Raw genomic sequence first — 18,203 nt, forward strand, 5'->3', positions numbered from 1 at the left:
TAAATACTGTAGTGTTTTTGAACCATACTATAGTAAATTGTAGTATACTCTATATATTATAATATTTACAACACTTTGTTAATGAATGCTACAGCATGCTGTAGTATTAACTATAGTGAACTGATAAACTGTAATAAATACTGTAGAATACTTTAGTTTTTACTACAGTAAACTGTCGTGTATTGTAGTATAATATACCCTATAGCTGTAGAAAACTTAGTACAGTATTGGGTAAAGTAATTTGTTTATATTGTTGTTATATTACCACAGCAACAATAGAATTACCACAACAAATTCATTCAAGTACTTTACTATAGTATGGTTCAAAAACACTATAGTATTTACTATAAATTATTATAGTAGTTTTAATTATATATATATATATATATATATATATATCCCTATATATATTTACTACTGTATTATATTGCATTATTTACATTTTTGTTTTCTTATAGGCTATTATTGTTATATTTCATTTCTACTGTGTAATTCCTAAGTCTATCTATCTATCTATCTATCTATCTATCTATCTATCTATCTATCTATCTATCTATCTATCTATCTATCTATCATCCATCCATCCAGCCAGTTCTGGGCTTTCGAAGTCCAGAGTCAGACCCGCCTATCACACCGTTTACTGATTGGCTTACATGAGCGCAAGCGCCTGTTGTTCTCTTTCCAGTCTCGTTGCTGAACAGATTGAGCAAGACAAGACGCTGACGAACAAGAGGTGGAAGAAGATAACAGAAGCGCCTCGTCTTTATTATTTTAAAAAGATCAGTTAAGACAAATAATTTCGGTAAGAATATGCAAAGTACATCAGTCCACACAATGTATTTCATGTAGCCATACACAACACTCGACATTTGCAAAAATGCAGTGGTTTTATACGCTTAATGGAAGGCAGGGTGGTTGTGAGCTGCAAGCAGACGACATAGCTTTGTTTAAACGCTAGCCAGACATCTCTTCCTTTCCGTGCAGTGGGTGTTGTTTTCATATTTCTAAAACGTGCTGTGCTGATATGAAGTATTGAGAAAGTAGCAGCGAGCTTTGTTTCTGTTGTGGACGGCATCAGTCCATTTGCGCTGGTAAATACAGACGGCGCCATTTTGTCATCTCTCTGGTTTTGAGGTTTGAATGGCTGATGACGCCATACCATGGATGTTATTGTTAAACTCTTTACCTAGATCATTTTATTTAAGAGAAAAAAAAAAATCAAAGAGTACTGTGTTTTCAGAGCTTTTCTTGAACGGCATTACATACCTTTCTGTTTCTATTGGTATGATTCGCTCTTTTATTTCAGTGTTTGTTCCAGCTGCAAACGTGCAAAATAGCTCTATTTGACCCAATTTGCAATGTTTCTTGGATGAAGCTCATTTCATATTCGATGTTGTGTGAAGTTTGTAGACACTTAGTCGTATTTCAGCATAAGCAAAAAATTGTACTTTTTTTTAAAAGGTCGTTTATGATGACATTGGAGTGTTTGATTTTACGTGGAAATTTGTGAGAAGTGTTGCTGCAATGAAAATCTCCAAGTTAAGGTTTTTATGCAACGTTTTTAAAGTGCAATTAACAGCCCTCAACCTTGATGTCATACTTTAATTATTTGGTTGTTAGTAGTTACAACCTGTTTTTGACCTACATGCATTCAGGTTTATGTTCACATGGTTATTGGCCTCTGATTATGTGACCTGGTTTCCACTATTGGTTTAAGTCTCTTAGCATTATATAACTTGTATTAATCTTATGAAGCAGAACGTTGGAGATTGTCACTCATTTTGGTCTTTATTCAACTAACTTAGTTTTTGTGATTTTTCTGGTGGTAGGTGATCAAATACTTCTCTTCCTATTTGAACAGTCAACCAATAAATGAAAATTGTCATTATTTCTCACCCTAACACAAGACTTTCATTCATCTTCAAATTATTAAAATAAATGTGTTTACTTAAAGCGATCTTGTCAGAACACTTGGATTAAATCACTCTATAAAACTGGATTACTTTTACAATCTATTTTTGTACTTTTTGAAGCATGGTTTGTTGCAAGTATTTGGTTGCATTGACTCCCACAGTATTGACAATTGATGAAAGAATAATGTATAGCCCTAAATATCTACATTTATAAGTTTGGAACAACATTGAAGGTTGAGTAGATGACAACACTTTCATTTTGGGGTAAACCATCCCTTTGTGTCTTGGACTAAGTAGAGTGTAAATTTCGCTTTTTTTTTTTTTTTTTTTTTTTGTAGTGATACTGAAGGAAGGCTTTACAGATTTACAGTGGTTGTACTGTTTTAAGTGTCTACCTGACCTTTTTCCTGATTTTCTGTATGTTTAAAGGTTACCAATTTGCAGATTAGAAATACATGAGTTAGGATGAGACAAGCTAGATGTCTTTAGAGGTGTTCTCTAATTACCTTTCTTACACATTGCTCACAAACCAACATATAACAGATTTTATCTTCACTCTGTGCAAGGTCACAATCTGTTTTTCTAGCTTAATATGCTACAAAATGTTTAGAAATGTTCCTGTATTTTGATGCTTTGCTTTTAAGTATGAATGTTTGCTGGGGTTCATGAAATACATGACATTCATGTTTTCTAAGACCAATTTTAATGTGTATGGCTTTTGCGAAGCAGCTGGCCAACTTCTGATGTGCACAAGTGGTGATTCAATTTATTGTTTTGCTGTACCAGAATGTTACTAAATGGGCTGGAAATGGCTGGATGGTTTTCTTGGAGACACGTATGCTTGTTCTAATGCTGTTTACATATATTTCCTTCCATTTATTCTTTTTATTACAGTCGAGAATTGATTTTAAATGATTGCCGTCAGGATTGGCTTGGGTATCCTGTGCATCTTGTAACGAAGCAGCACTTTTAATACAGGTAAGCATTTGAGGGATCCACTAAACTTAGAAATATTTGGTCAGCTTTATTTTTAATTATCTAAAAGAGAGAGAAATTAATGAATTTAGAAATGTGGCTTCATGATTTTTGTTATCTCGAGCAATATATCAATGCTATATGGATTCTTTGTGAATGGTTGACTATCTACAATGCAATTCTCATTTTTACAGTGCTGTTTATGTTTTGGGGGACATTTTACCTGCTACAGTAAAATGTTAAAAAGCAAATTTAATTTTCCCACAGTTAACCTGGAAATGTAAGGGGAATTTTACCTACCTCTGGAAAGTTAAGAAAATAAAAATTTTAAAGTCATGCAATACAAGCCTTTTCTGGTTCTGCTTAGCTCCTAAATAACTCATCAGCTAAGTTTTTTTTTTTTTTGTAAAGTCAGTCTCTAATTGTATTTATTTTACAACTTTTAAAAGATTTTTAAAAATATTAAATCACAGGCAACTTGCAAAGCCATGAAAATTCATTGGTCAAAAGGTGTGGGAACCCTGTGGTCCGCAATCTTCAAGCCAAGGACTGTGTAGAATAAGCTACGCCGGTGTTTTTCAGTCCTGGACCCACAGCCACTGCTTTTTTTATGTATCCTATATTTGAAACACCTGATTCAGATCATTAGCTCATGAGGAGAAAGCTCAATGAACTGAACTGAACTGAACTGATTGTGTCAGATAATATAAAAATGATATGTGTCGGATACATAAAAATGTGCAGTGCTGTGGGTCCTCAGGACCAGGTTTAAAAACCACTGGGCTACATTTGCTAAATACAAAATAACAGTAATAGTGTTGTCAACCTTTTGTCATATTTGAAGATTGTGACTTCAATTCTCAGTTAAACTCAGGCAATTGGCGTGTTTTACATAGTTTTATGTAGTGATCTGGGTATGTAGTGTTTCAAGATTAAGTGTTTTAAATGCATTTTGAAAATTGCTGTTTGAAAAGTTTTGTTCAGCTGATTTCATTAGTCATGCTTTCTTCTGATTTTCTCATACTAAATTGTTGCATCCTATATAAAGTGAAATGCAGTATGCTAGTATGCTTTGGCTATGACTCCAAAGCCATTAAACAGTGTGATGAGTTAAGAATCTTTGTTTCATATGGGCTTTGCTGTGATAGCTCAAGAATTATTTATTCTGCTGTTGTCATAATGTTTCTTACATAATTTTTGGTCTTGCTGTTAATTGTCTTCTTGTGGTTTGTATGTTGGTTCTCTGTGTTATCTTTTTGCCTTTTACCATAGCCTGACAGTCGTTGCCTTCTTTCATCTACAGGTGTGTGTTTTTGCACCTCAGCATGGCTGTGGTCATCCGTTTGCAGGGTCTCCCCATTGTGGCTGGGACAATGGACATACGCCATTTCTTCTCTGGATTGACCATCCCGGATGGTGGTGTGCATATTGTAGGGGGTGAACACGGTGAGGCTTTTATCGTGTTCGCCACAGATGAAGATGCAAGGCTTGGAATGATGCGCACAGGGGGGTCGATCAAAGGTTCCAAGGTGTCTCTGTTACTGAGTAGCAAAACAGAAATGCAAAACATGATTGAGCTGAGCCGTAGGCGCTTTGAAACCGGCAGTGCCGAGGTTGCCACAGGAAATGGCAGTAGGCCGGGTCCACCAGTTAGTACTGGAGGAAGTGGAAGGGGCAACTTGGCAACGACAGCACAAGGTTTTAGTAACACAACTTCAACTACAGCCACCACAGCAGTGTCAACACACGAGCCTGTAAGCAACAAGACTGTCCCTACCTTTTCAACCACTACCATGGGAAACATGCCCCCAAACTTTAATAATTTTAGCAGCCCGAGTCTTAGTTTGGGATCCACAATGACAACGGCAATGTCATCCTTGAACTCTGTACCTCCCCCAATACCTCCCTTGCCCACCATGCCAACTCTACCACCGATGCCCCCAATACCAGTACCACCGCCAGTATCCCAATTGCCACCGGTACCTGCTGTTAATCCGCTAACGTCAGTGCCTCCGGTCCCTCCCATTGCACACATGCCGCACCTACCTGCACTTCCTCCATTCAATCCGGGTGTCCCTCCCCCAGTCGGCCCTGTAGCTGGTGGTTTAGCTGCCTCTGGTCCACTGTCTCTAGGAAATCACAATCCAATGTTCCTGAATCCCCTAAACCCTCTAAACCCCCTTAACCTCCAACCTCACTTGAAATCAGCAGCGACAAACCCTGATGAGTTTTATGTTCATCTACACGGCCTTCCCTTTTCAGTCTCTGAAAGTGAAGTCAGAGATTTCTTCCAGGGGCTTGGGATTGAGTCTGTTCGTTTGCTCAAAGACCACCTGGGTAGAAACAACGGCAGGGCATTGGTTAAGTTTTTCTCGCCTCAAGAGTCTTTTGAAGCTCTGAAAAGAAATGCTGGAATGGTAGGCCAAAGATACGTTGAGGTTTCTCCAGCTACAGAGCGACAGTGGAGAGAGAGCGCAGGACAGTCTAAAGCAGGTGGTGACGCCGAACACAGTCGCCATCATCGTAGAAACACCAATTCGCCACCACCCTCTGGCCGTGAGCGAGCCAGATCCCGATCTCCCCACAAACTAGAATTCTGTGTGTATTTGAAAGGACTCCCGTATGAAGCCGAAAACAAGCAGATCTTTGAGTTTTTCAAAAATCTTGACATTGTTGAAGATAGCATTTACATTGCGTATGGGCCCAATGGCAGGGCAACCGGTGAGGGATTTGTGGAGTTTAGGAATGAAGCTGACTACAAAGCTGCTCTCGGATGCCATATGCAGTACATGGGTAGTCGGTTTATTCAGGTGCATCCGATCACAAAGAAAAACATGTATGAAAAGATAGACACCATTCGCAAACGAATGCAGGGTTCCCAGGGCGATCAGAAGAATAGCTCGGGAGGAAAGAGTGCCAAGAATTGTGCTCACATAACCAATATTCCTTATAACGTGACAAAAAAAGATGTCCGTCTTTTTCTTGATGGCATTCAATTGTTTGAGGAAAGTCTTAAGGTGCTAGTTGATGCAAATGGTAATGGTCTTGGCCAGGCTATTGTGCAGTTTAAGTCTGATGAGGATGCACTTAAAGCAGAGAGACTTCATAGGCAAAAACTGAACGGCAGGGATGCTTTCGTTCATTTGGTAACATTCGAGCAGATGAAGGAAGTTGAGAGAAATCCTCCTCCACAAGCAAAGAGAGGCCAGAAATCCCTAGGAAATTCCCATGCCCATTCCCATGCACACATTCAGCCCCAGGCCCAGGTTCCCCAAGTGCCTCATGCTTTTCCTGGAATGACAGGCGACGAGTTCAGTTTTCTGAGAAATGCTGTAGGGACCCTTGGCAACGGTCCCCCTTTTGTCAACCCGTTTGTTGCCCCAGGTAACGGACTGGCAGGTCCACCGCCTTTGCCGCCACTTGGTGCTGCTTTAGGTGACGTCTCGCTAGGCATTCCCCCGCCAATGGTTGGAGGACCTATGCCCGGTCCTGTTCTAGAGCACCCTGGTTTCAGACCCAGCGCACCTTCTGGCTTTGGTGCGCCAGAGCCTTTAAGGGGCATCCCATCGTTTGATAATGGATCTTCTCGTAAAGCAGTAGGCCAAAATCATGGAGGGAACCAAGGTCAGAGGCCAGCTTCTGAGAGTCTTAGAGGGCCAACCAGTGGTCCAGGTAATTCACGGCCCACCATTGTCAAAATTCAAAACATGCCCTTTACTGTGACTGTTGATGAGATCATCGATTTCTTCTATGGCTATCAAGTGTTGCCTGGTTCTGTATGCTTGCAATTCAATGAGAAAGGTTTGCCCAATGGGGAAGCGATGGTTGCTTTTGACTCCCATGATGAAGCAATGGCTGCTGTAATGGACCTGAATGATAGGCCTATTGGGGCAAGGAAAGTTAAGATCACTTTGGGATGAAAACGATGACTTTGTCATTGCAAAGTATGTTTTCTTTTGACACGGTTTTCTGAAAATTAATCTGGATGTTTTTATGTACAGAAGAAGAAACTGACAAGTATTAGTTTTATTTTTTTTTTTTTTCCTGGACACTTTATGTATCCAAGATTGTAGTGACATGAAGCATGACAATTGAAGAAAGACAATGTTTATTTTTAATTCTTCTCAACAGCATTGTTTAAGACTTCAGGACAATAATTTTTTAGTTCACATCTGCAGATCTGAAAAAGGGGCATCTTTATAGTGGTATTTTCAATAGAGCCTAATAGCGTTGGAGGAGGTTAGTTCCTCATTGTTTGGTATCGCTGCTTAAGTTTTACACCTGTATAAACTCCATGCTGCATCTACGCATGTCCTTCTGAGGTTAAAAAAAAAAAAAAAAAAAAGTGCTGCCATGCATTGTGCTAAATACATGTCTACATTTCAGTTACAATGTTTGCTCTCTTTCTGTCAATAAAATGCAAATGCAGTGTCTTTAACAATATGTTGCTGTCACATTGGAAAAGCCTGATGTCAATCCAATACGTCACTGTAAACAATAAGCAGGATGTGAAGCAAGTGCGGCATTGTAATATTATGTATATGAAAGCATTTTACTCTCTTTGCTTAGCTCTCTTCACAATGTGTTGCTGTGGTGTTTGATGATAGCTTCCTTTTTTTTGGATGTTTGGCTTTTTTTAGTGTTGCTGAAATGGATCAGTTGTTATACTTAGTTTACTTAGCGCTTTTTCTCTTGTAAATACTTTCCAGCTGAACTATTTTGTCAATAAAATGCCATTCCTGAAATGATGACACTTAAAGGTATTGTATTCTCTCCTGTCCTTCTGTTTTTTTCAGTTCAAATATGAACAATAAAATGTTTTGCTGTGACTTCCTTGTTTCCCATATTGAACTGCATATTTATATTTTTAATATTTTTTTTCCCCCCCCATCAAATGTCTTGTAAAGATGTGACTCTAGCTCTGATCTATTGCTTGTTGCTAAAGACTCTTTATAATATTGTAGCATTGACCTTTTCTCACAATGCTTTATCTAAAAATTTTTTTTTTTTTTTTTTTTTTTTTTTAATATTAAAAATGAGAAGGCTCTCATTTGAAATTTCATATTTTCTGCTACCACACATAAGCATCTCTGGTAAAAGCTTTATACCGCTTTGTCTTTTAGAGTGAAAAAATATCTGTGTCAGGAAAATAAATGATCTAGTAGTTATTTTGGATTTTGTTGAAATGCAAAGCTTAAATTTAGTGTGCTCTTACGCCTGAAGCATTACCCAAAACATCTCTTAACATTGTATGGATCAAAAACTTGTGAAATTCTGCCCCAGTTGTACCACAGATGGATTTTTAACAATGCAGTGTCTTTATATGAAACATTAAAGAGGAACACATTTTTGAATTTGGCTGTTTTTGAACTGTTCTGATATTATAAAAGTGGATGATCAACTCTCATGCAAACTGCACTGATGAGAAGCGCATGAAATTGTTTCATTGTTTTGGCTGTGGATTATGATGGCAAATGATATGCTGCATAAAAGATTTTTCAAGTAGCACATGCTTGTCATTTCTCTCTAGCAACTGTTTTTTTTGTTTTCAAAGAATTCTGCACATTCTTGATGCATTTCTTTAAAGCAGGTCAAGTGGGATTGCTCTCAAACGCTGTTCTTTGATGCTTTGAATCTGCTTGCGCTGGGCCTGTTCAGAAGCACACAAGTTCACGGTTATTTATGCAAGGTTTTTTATTTGGGTTGAGCTTTTGTACTTTTGGTGTTGTGAAATGCTTTAGAATTAAATTCATGATGAATTGAGTGCATTTCTGCCCGTTTCGCATTCTCGAGTGGTTCTCAAGCTTTGTGGACTGCATATTTTACGTTGTGCATTTTTGACGCTGAGCCTTGATTCCTGATTAACATGTTAATGTTCAGGTAAGTTGTAATCATAGGCATTAGTATTGCTATAAACTACTTGTGAGCATTGGATTTTCTACCAGATTTATTAATTTTTGCTAATGTTTTTAAGGAATGCATTGTAGGGGGGAAATGTGGGGACATATTTGAAGCTGCTTTATTTGAAGTGTCATCTTTGTTTTGAGGAATAAAATGTTATACATTGCCACTGTAATTCTGGAAAATTATATTTGCAATATTTAAAAAAAAATGTGGAGGTATGTAATTGAAATATTGTTTCTATAAGTTGTGTAGCTACACAACCGTTATAACATTGCTTTGTTGTGGTGATTGAATTGGTGAGATTGATTTTAAAGGGATAGTTCCCTCAAAAATGAAAATTCTGTCACTATTTACTCACCCTCAATTTGTTTTAAATCTGTATGATTTTCTTTCTTCTGCTGAACACAAAAGAAGATATTTTGAAGAATATGGGGTAACAGTTTGACCGCATTGACTTCCATAGTATGGAGAAGTCAACTGTTTGGTTACCAACATTCTTCAAAATATCTTTTGTGTTCAGCAGAAGAAAAATAATCACACAGGTTTGAAACAACTTGAGGGTGAGTAAATGATGACATTATTTTCTTTTTTGGATGAACTATCCCTTTAAGAAGTAACATTTTTAGACATTAAAGGACTATTATACGTTTTATATTTTGATTGCACTGCATTATCAAGAAGGAAAGAAGGCCACTAATTTGTCACTCTTTAAAGGGTTAGTTCACCCAAAAATGAAAATAATGTCATTTATTACTCACCCTCATGCCATTCCACACCCGTAAGACCTTCATTAATCTTCGGAACGCAAATTAAGATATTTTTGTTGAAATCCGATGGCTCATTGAGGCCTGCATAGCCAGCAATGACATTTCCTCTCTTAAAATCCACTAATGTACTGAAAATATATTTAAATCAGTTCATGTGAGTACAGTGGTTCAATATTAATATTATAAAGCAACGAAAATATTTTTGGTGCGCCAATAAAAACAAAATAACTACTTATATAGTGATCGCCGATTTCAAAATGCTGCTTCATGAAGCTTCGGAGCGTTATGAATCAGCGTATCGAATCATGATTCGGATCGCGTGTCAAACTGCTGAAATCACGTGACTTTGGCGCTCCGAACCACTGATTCGACATGCTGATTCATAACTCCGAAGCTTCATGAAGCAGTGTTTTGAAATCGGCCATCACTATATAAGTCGTTATTTTGTTTTTTTGGCGCACCAAAAATATTCTTGTCGCTTTATAATATTAATATTGAACCACAGTACTCACATGAACTGATTTAAATATGTTTTTAGTACATTAATGGATCTTGAGAGAGGAAATGTCATTGCTGGCTATGCAGGCCTCACTGAGCCATCGGATTTCAACAAAAATATCTCAATTTGCGTTCCGAAGATGAACGAAGGTCTTACAGGTGTGGAACGGCATGAGGGTGAGTAGTTAATGACATTATTTTCATTTTTGGGTGAACTAACCCTTTAAGGATAGATTAGCCAACAATTATGGTACAACGGAGTAATATAGGAATTTCTTTTGTAGTGTTTGCTTTTTGTAAATGATTTGGCCCAGTTGTGGAATCTGTTACCATGGAGACAAAGCGGTCAAGGCAAGCACGCTCTGCCTCTGCTCAGTTTTTTTTTAACCCAGTTGCTACGACAGGTTGCTCTTAAACATTTGAGACTAGTTACTGTGCTGTGGAACTACAGATGAAACTGACAAGCTGGTAGAATGCGTAATATATGTAAAGCTTCTGATTGATTGCTGCATTGTTGGGTGTACGTGAAAGTATTATGAACTCATGCAGACGTATGTTAATTATTCAGCTGTTATTACGCTGAAACGCTGTTGTTTATAGATTAAGTGGGTAGTATTCGTTACACGCGTGTTTTTAATATAATTTTAAGTACGAGTATGAGTTCACGGCGTTGGTAAAAATTAGAATGTCTGTGTAATGACTCAGTTCACGTTGGTTTCTTGCACTCTGCTCTGTGCTGCGGGCTGGTGCTGTGATTGGCAGGCGCCTGACCAATCGCAGCGTAGTTCATCTGGCGTTCTGACCAATAGCGTTGCACGTCCAGAAAGGAAGTGAATGGCACCACCCTGCTCATTTTATATTACATGAACGTGTCAGGGTGTAGACGGTAGTAGTAAGCAGTTTTGGGACAGAGAATCTCCGAACACAATTTCTACAGTTTGAAAGTTGTTAAGGGTATGATATTTTCAGTTTCACGGTCGCATTTGTTAGCTCATCTTATAGTAGCGGGCTGTCTGTATTAGATTTGCAGTGCGCCATTAAGCAATGCAGAAATGTAGTATTTATCGCGTTAACACGTTTAAGGCGTGACTGTCTGAAAGTCTCAAATACTGACATTTAGGCCCTCGGAAACAACATTTTGCCACATTTATTTGTTTTTTATATTTTAAAACGCATATTTTTGTACAACGGAGCATGTATGCTTCGAAGGTTATTTATATTGCTTTTTATTACTGTGTATTTTAATCAAAATACATTCGTCCTTTGCGTTTCTTTAATCAAATTTCACTTCCTCGCGTGTGTACGCTTCAGTTACGATTCATTGAAGCAGTTTAGCTCGAGGCAAGAACTTTATACAATTTTGTGTCTTTTGTGTTTTTCAGATGGCCGCTCAGTGTGTGTCGAAAGTCGAGCTCTCCATCTCTTGCAATAATCTTCTGGATAAAGATGTTGGATCCAAATCTGATCCACTCTGTGTTCTGCTGCAGAGTATCGGTGATGACAAATGGACAGAGGTATACACTTTAACCCTCAAACAGCCGTTGTAACAAAAATTGCAATTACATTTCCTTTTTAAAATAATAATAATAATAATAATATAACCGCTGCTGACACTGAAATGTATCACTGCAACAGTTTTGATGGTGAAAAATGTCACAGCTTGCTGAAGTCACAACAAAGTCACTATTCGCTGACACCCCCATTAACACTTTTGAAACAGTTAGAAATTTGTGATTTTTTTTTTTTTTTGTATTATTATTATTTAAAGTACTTGTATATGTATGTATGTGTGTGTGTGTGTGTGTGTGTGTATTTAATATAATAAATATATATAATAACACACACATATTAGAGGTGTAATGTGCACATGACGGTTCTGTACGTACCTCGGTACTGAAGTCAGCATGGTACAGCAGAGGGGGCGAAAACTAAACATAAAATTCTTTTTTTTTAAAAATACAAATTTCCTTATTTGCTTGTCACATTGCTGAATGTATGTGGTGGTTGCAGGTAGAACGCACAGAGAGAGTGAAGAATTGCCAGGACCCAGAGTTCTCCACAAAACTTCACATTGACTACCACTTTGAGAAGGTGCAGAAACTAAAGTTTGGTGTCTATGACATTGACAACAAGTCTGTTGACCTCAATGATGATGACTACCTGGGAGGCTTTGAATGCACCCTTGGTCAGGTATGTATTGTGAGGATAGTGATACAGTGAAATGCTGTTTTGTGCTAGTTGCTGCAGAACGGTGCTAATAATTAGTGATGCTGTACCTCATTAACAAATATAACATATGCATAATGGCTTTGTTTATGCACCAAACTTTACAACAGATTGTATCAAGTAAGAAGATTACCAGACCCCTTCAGCTCAAGGCAGCAAAACCAGCTGGGAAAGGCACAATAACGGTATGTTCGTAAACACAATGATATTTCTAATATGGCAACATTTGTAAAAGAACATGGGTTTTAACATCTTCCTGACAAATGTTTTACTGGCATCATAATTCAGTTCATTTTCATTTGTGGTATCTTTATTTGACAAAGAATTTAAGGCTTCACAAAATAATTTGTTTTATTTGATAAACCACAAAAGCCCTCTGTTTGAGCATAGTAACATTTGCATATGTGAATTTATGCAAAGTTTGTCATTGATGCATACCATCATTTAGCTCTTCGTTTTTGTGAGCGTATCTTTTCACCTTTCTACAACAGTTCTGCCATTCAAAAGGTTTCTTACATTTAGCAATGTTGTATTTTTGGTTTGTACAGATTACAGCAGATGAAGTGACGGACAACAGGGCTGTTGTGATGGAAGTAGAGGCCAAAAATTTGGATAAAAAGGTAGATATAATCATCCTCTGTTCTTGCATCCTATTATAACCAATTATGATTTGTACTTCATAAGTTATTGCTGCAAAAGCAGCAGGGAAGATGTTGAAATGTCACTGCTGGCTTACCACACAAAAATCATTGCCATATTCAGGGTAAAAGCCAGTTATGATACTGTTTTGTGTTATAGGGAAGCTGCACTATTCACTTCTCTTTTTCAGGATATGTTTGGGAAATCTGATCCATTCTTGGAGTTTTTCAAGCAAGGAGAAGATGGGAAATGGCAGCTAGTTCACAGGACAGAGGTTTTTACCCACTTTCACACACTCATTGAACCAAATATTAGGCTATTTGTGCATGCAAAACAATTCTTGGGTAGTTGCATTTGTTTGCTGATGGTTGTGTTGACTTTGATCTGTCACCGATAGGTCATCAAGAATAATTTGAATCCATCTTGGAAGAAGTTTACTGTCTCCTTGCATACATTCTGTGGTGGTGACCTGAACAAACCAATCAAGGTAACTACAGAGGGTTTTATGCACACTCAGATGTGCATTTATCATGGTATCTTGTCAGAACTGTAGAAGACAGTTTCACTATGCAAAAGAAAACATTATTTATCGTTATAGACAAAGCCCCAATGTTGTGAGAAGTTTTTACCAATTTTCAAACCGATTGGCCAGAGTGTTTATACCCATTGCCTAATACGCAATTCCAGGATGATACAAGTTTTTAATATTGGGAGAAGATGCACCAACATGTTCTTTCTGTCAAAACCCTTTGCCCCTGAAGCATGTTTTATTAGATTGTACTAGTTTTAACCCTGTGAGGAAACCATTTTTAATCAGTTAATGCTTTTGAAAACAAATTTAAGTTAAACCAAATACAGACTGTAAAAACTTCATATAGTTTTACCGTAAATCCATGAATCACCACGAAAATGGTCACAGATGCTGGCATGGCGTTATAAAACACAAACAAGCAAGATCATTAGAGACAGTGTTCAGCACATTTATTTTCAGGATAACAGGGAAAAGTGGACATGGTGTAAATGACTTTAGTAATGTTTTTGATCAATTTAATGCAACCTTGCTCAATGTCAGTATTTATTCCTTTACTTACTGACCCCCAACTTTTTAACAAAACCTGTGCAAAATCCTTTTTGGGAGGAAGCTATTAGATCAGAAGAAAGAACGCATAGCATCATAAAAATATAATTATGTACCTGTTTTGAGGGGGCAAAGAGGGGGGTGTCAGCCAGCATTTCCAGTTGTCCTAGTCCTTAGACTAAAGTTTTGTCTAATTGCTAGGTAACTTGTTACGATAAGGATGAAGACACAAGCTCAGACATGATAGGAGAGTTCACCTGCACCGCTGCTAAACTAATGGAGGCTAAAGACAATGCGGTGAGCAGGATGCATGATGCATTAATCTTCTCTAAACATCTTTCTCTTTCTTTCTGTCTGTCTATCCGTTTGTCTGTCTGTCTGTGTCCGTGGCTTTTTGTTTTAGGTTCATTGTTTTGATTATGATAGCGATGGCTCTCATGATCTCATTGGTGTGTTTCAAACTAATGTGTCAGATCTGCAGAAAGCAGTTCATGGTTCCCCGGTGAGACTCCACCTTCACTGCCCCAGGCTTTCTTGTTGTGCTTGTTAACAGTAGAACATTTCCTCTTTTTCACATAAATTTCTATTCTATTCACTTCCATGATTTCTGAGAGTTTTATTATAGGGCATAAGTGAAAGTTTTCATTTTTTTTTTAGGTTGAGTTTGACTGCATTCATCCAGAGAAGCAAAAGAAGAAAAAGAGTTATAAGAACTCTGGGGTCGTCAGGATTAAGTATTGCAAGGTTCGAACAACCTTCATCTGTTCCACATGAAAATTGCAGAATTCTTTACAATAATTTACAATTATTCTATTATTAATAAATAATTCTCTAAATAATCTCCTCACTGTCTTTCAGCTTGAGACCCAGTATTCATTTTTGGATTATGTGATGGGAGGTTGCCAAATTAACTTCACGGTAAGATCAGTCACGGCACGATAATTGCGTCAGATAGCAGGTGTTTTTTTTTTCTGCATTTGTTTGCATGCTGATGTAATGAATGAATAATGCAGAACATCACATTTAGGTTGTAAATTTGAGGCTGTATGGCTTAAGTTCTAAAACACTGGTGAAAATCATTGGGTTTTAGGTGGGCATTGACTTCACTGGCTCTAATGGAGACCCCCGTTCCCCTGATTCACTTCACTATCTGAGCCCTAATGGTGTGAACCAGTATCTGTCAGCCATCTGGTCCGTTGGCCAGGTAGTCCAAGACTATGACACGTAAGAGTGTGATTATGTTTATAGACTTTCCACCAAAGTAGTGCATTGTAATTGTCATAGTGAAAGTATAGAAATATAAAAATTGTTTGAAAATGTATACACTACCATTCAAAAGTTTACCATTCAATACTTTTATTCAGCAAAGATGCATTAAATTGATCAAAAGTTACAGTAAGGACATTTATAATGTTACAAAAGATTTCTTTTTCATTTTGTTATTTTGAACTATGTATTTGCCTAAGAATTCTGGAGAAAAAAAAAAAAAATCAATCACCACTTTCTTAAAATATTAAGCTGTTTTCAACATTGATAATTTTGATAACATTGTTTCTTGAATGCAAATCAGCATATCAGCATATTCTGAAGGATCATGTGACACTGAGGACTGGTATAATGATTGCTCAAAATTCAGCTTTGCGTCACAGGAATAAATTAAATTCTAATATATATTAAAATAGAAATAAGCTTGTAAGTTGTAATATTTCCCCATTAGTTTTCCTGAATTTTTGATCAAATACATTTAGCCTTGGTGAGCATAAGAGACTTTTTTTGAACCAGTACACGGAAGTCCTTTTATCTACTATATATCTATATATTTGTTTTGTTCCCTTGTAGTGATAAACTTTTCCCAGCCTTTGGATTTGGTGCTCAAGTGCCTCCAAACTTCCAGGTTAGACATTATAGGTGTCCTCGATACTTATTCATTATTAGTAGTTGTTATCATAATTGAAGTTTACAAAAGTGTCTTTCTTAGGTATCCCATGAGTTCCCATTGAACTTCAACCCCAATAGCCCATATTGCCAAGGTAAGAGTCCCAGTGTTTCAGTTATGTAACTGTCTGACTTTAAAGATATTCTAGTATGTTTGTCACACGTGCTGATGTTTTATACCATGCAGGAGTGCAAGGTATTGTGGACGCCTACCGCGTGGCTTTGCCTCAAGTCCGTCTCTATGGACCTACCAACTTCTCTCCCATTATAAATCATGTGGCCCGAATTGCAGCTGGAGCTGCCCAGCAACCAAATGCAGCTGTGAGTAACACCAACGCGTACCTCTTATTGTAGTGCAATTACTCATCCAACCCAGGATGTGGTTTGCTGGGTACTCGTGCATATTTAATCTGTGGTCTACCATGGTATTTTCAGTCTATCAGCATTATGTATGTCTAATGCCTTTCTCTCTCAAATAGCAATACTTTGTGCTGTTGATCATCACTGATGGGGAGATCACTGATCTCGACCAGACCAGGCAGTCCATCGTGAACAGCTCCAAACTTCCCATGTCCATCATCATTGTGGGTGTGGGTGAGGCAGACTTTAAGGCCATGGAGTTTCTTGATGGGGACAACGGAGTTCTCAAATCTGTGACCGGAGAGCCGGCGGTCAGAGATATTGTGCAGTTCGTGCCCTTCAAGCAGTTTGCCAGTGTATGAGCCTCTTTAAATTTTAATAGAAATGACATGCTGGTTAGAAGTTCTTAAATTCATATCTAGTGTTTTTTGTAGTTACATCTCTGTTAATACTTATGGCATTTCTCTTATCTAAATTTCTCCTTAGGCTCCTAAAGAAGCGCTGGCTCAGAGTGTTCTAGCTGAAGTGCCAAATCAGCTGGTGTCATACTTTAAAATGAGAAATCTGCCTCCTGTCAACCCCCCTTCTCCGACCAAGTAGACGGGTTTGCACTGGAGACTGAATCATAGGTATCTAAATGAAAGTTAGGAGTTAAGCATATGGATCACCACTAGAGGGACCCGCAGCTCTGTTAAAGAAAGCATTTTGGACTCTTACGAAAGACCTCTTGTATTCCATTTGTATTGTCCCTTTTTTATACATTATGCAAACGATTTTCAGTTCTTCATAGATTTCTTTTATCTTCCTAGATTCCTCATATTATTCTTTTCCAACTGAAATAGTTTATATAAATATTCCTTTTTACAGATATATTTTTCTGTATTGTTGCATATATATTTTTTCTTATTATAATTGTTTATTGATGCAGATGCCTTGATTTCCTTAAGCCAAGATTTGAAAACACTTTTAGGATTTTCGCTGCTTTTTGATGCCAATGTATGCGATATCAATCAGGAATGATGGTTTATGTAATTCACTGCAATTTTTGCGCTATAGTAGTTATCAGAGCAAAGTGAATCACTAAACTCATTCAGCCACTATGCTGCAATACATAATCATGCTGTCATAATAGAGATGATTAGTAGTTAGAACCTTACCAAAGAAATCACTGCATGTCTTTCTATATGAATTTAAGTAGAACTGAATTTAAAAATGCTGGTATAAAGGCATTATGTAGACTTTGATACCATAGAACTGCCTTATCAGTTGTGTTTTTTTTTAAAAAAGTTGTAGTTGGTGCCAAATATTATTTTAAATATTAATTTGAGGAAGACTGAAGCTGTGGCAGTTTGATTTATCTAACACAAAAGTTTGCACCTTAATTGCACAGTAAAGGTAATCTGCACTTCTCCATTAGAGCTATTGAATTTAGTCATATGTATGCTTGCTCTTGCCGCATAAAGCCTTATGGGACCGTTATCTCATTTAAATGTTTTTTTTAATCTAATGATTTAAAGGGAATGGGATTATAATCGTATTATGGTTGTTTTTCTCCCTGCTATTGTTTTCTTTATCATGAAATATGATGTTTACACAGCAGCACATGTTGTTCAGTTCTTTAGAAGCCATTGATGCTCAGTTACAACACTTTTTATAACTGTCAGGAAGAAATGCTGAATAAAATTGCCTTATTAACACACATAACACGTGTTTCTGTGGAGGGTTTTTTTTTTAGTCCTTGAATGTGAAGTTTGTCATGTCTGCAACAAAAAGGCATTGTATTATTTCAATCAATATGCAATGTCCACTGCCCTTTTTATTAGGATGTCACAGAGTTTTAAAGGCAGATCTGAGCATAGCCGTTCACCTGTATACTCATATTACGCCCTTAGTTCACGAACTGTTAAC

The 18,203-nt window shown here is 37.4% G+C and overlaps 2 protein-coding genes across 5 annotated transcripts; both read left to right on the top strand.

The window, feature by feature from the left end:
• The first annotated feature begins 653 nt into the window (after nt 1-653).
• Nucleotides 654-17,999, top strand: cpne1 (copine I). 4 transcript variants are annotated; one of them, XM_051912753.1, is made up of 17 exons: nt 721-802; nt 2,808-2,891; nt 11,440-11,571; nt 12,068-12,247; nt 12,394-12,468; nt 12,832-12,903; nt 13,113-13,196; nt 13,320-13,409; nt 14,404-14,502; nt 14,658-14,744; nt 14,859-14,918; nt 15,091-15,224; nt 15,840-15,894; nt 15,979-16,030; nt 16,123-16,256; nt 16,415-16,651; nt 16,782-17,999. In XM_051912753.1, the coding sequence occupies exons 3-17, from the start codon at nt 11,440-11,442 to the stop codon at nt 16,893-16,895; spliced, it is 1,605 nt and encodes a 534-aa protein (XP_051768713.1). In that variant the 5' UTR covers nt 721-802; nt 2,808-2,891; the 3' UTR covers nt 16,896-17,999. The 4 variants fall into 4 exon arrangements, with proteins under 4 accessions (XP_051768714.1, XP_051768711.1, XP_051768713.1 ...); XM_051912754.1 differs by lacking the exons at nt 2,808-2,891; nt 14,404-14,502 and adding an exon at nt 14,202-14,297 and having other exon boundaries at nt 654-802; XM_051912751.1 differs by lacking the exon at nt 2,808-2,891 and having other exon boundaries at nt 654-802.
• On the top strand, nt 701-7,717 carry rbm12 (RNA binding motif protein 12). The gene is made up of 3 exons (XM_051912750.1): nt 701-802; nt 2,808-2,891; nt 4,192-7,717. Exon 3 carries the CDS (start codon nt 4,214-4,216, stop codon nt 6,806-6,808), a length of 2,595 nt encoding a protein of 864 aa, XP_051768710.1. The 5' UTR covers nt 701-802; nt 2,808-2,891; nt 4,192-4,213; the 3' UTR covers nt 6,809-7,717.
• Nucleotides 18,000-18,203: the final 204 nt, after the last annotated feature.

The sequence above is a fragment of the Ctenopharyngodon idella genome, chromosome 11 (assembly GCF_019924925.1).
Source record: "Ctenopharyngodon idella isolate HZGC_01 chromosome 11, HZGC01, whole genome shotgun sequence".
NCBI lineage: Eukaryota > Metazoa > Chordata > Actinopteri > Cypriniformes > Xenocyprididae > Ctenopharyngodon > Ctenopharyngodon idella.

Bases quoted from the DNA above. Each gene is read 5' to 3' on its own strand.
- rbm12 (XM_051912750.1), top strand. From the start codon at position 4,214: ATGGCTGTGGTCATCCGTTTGCAGGGTCTCCCCATTGTGGCTGGGACA.
- cpne1 (XM_051912751.1), top strand. From the start codon at position 11,440: ATGGCCGCTCAGTGTGTGTCGAAAGTCGAGCTCTCCATCTCTTGCAAT. The intron at 13,410-14,403 runs GTAACTACAGAG...TTTTTGTTTTAG, and splicing joins ACCTGAACAAACCAATCAAG to GTTCATTGTTTTGATTATGA. The intron at 16,031-16,122 runs GTAAGAGTCCCA...TATACCATGCAG, and splicing joins CAATAGCCCATATTGCCAAG to GAGTGCAAGGTATTGTGGAC.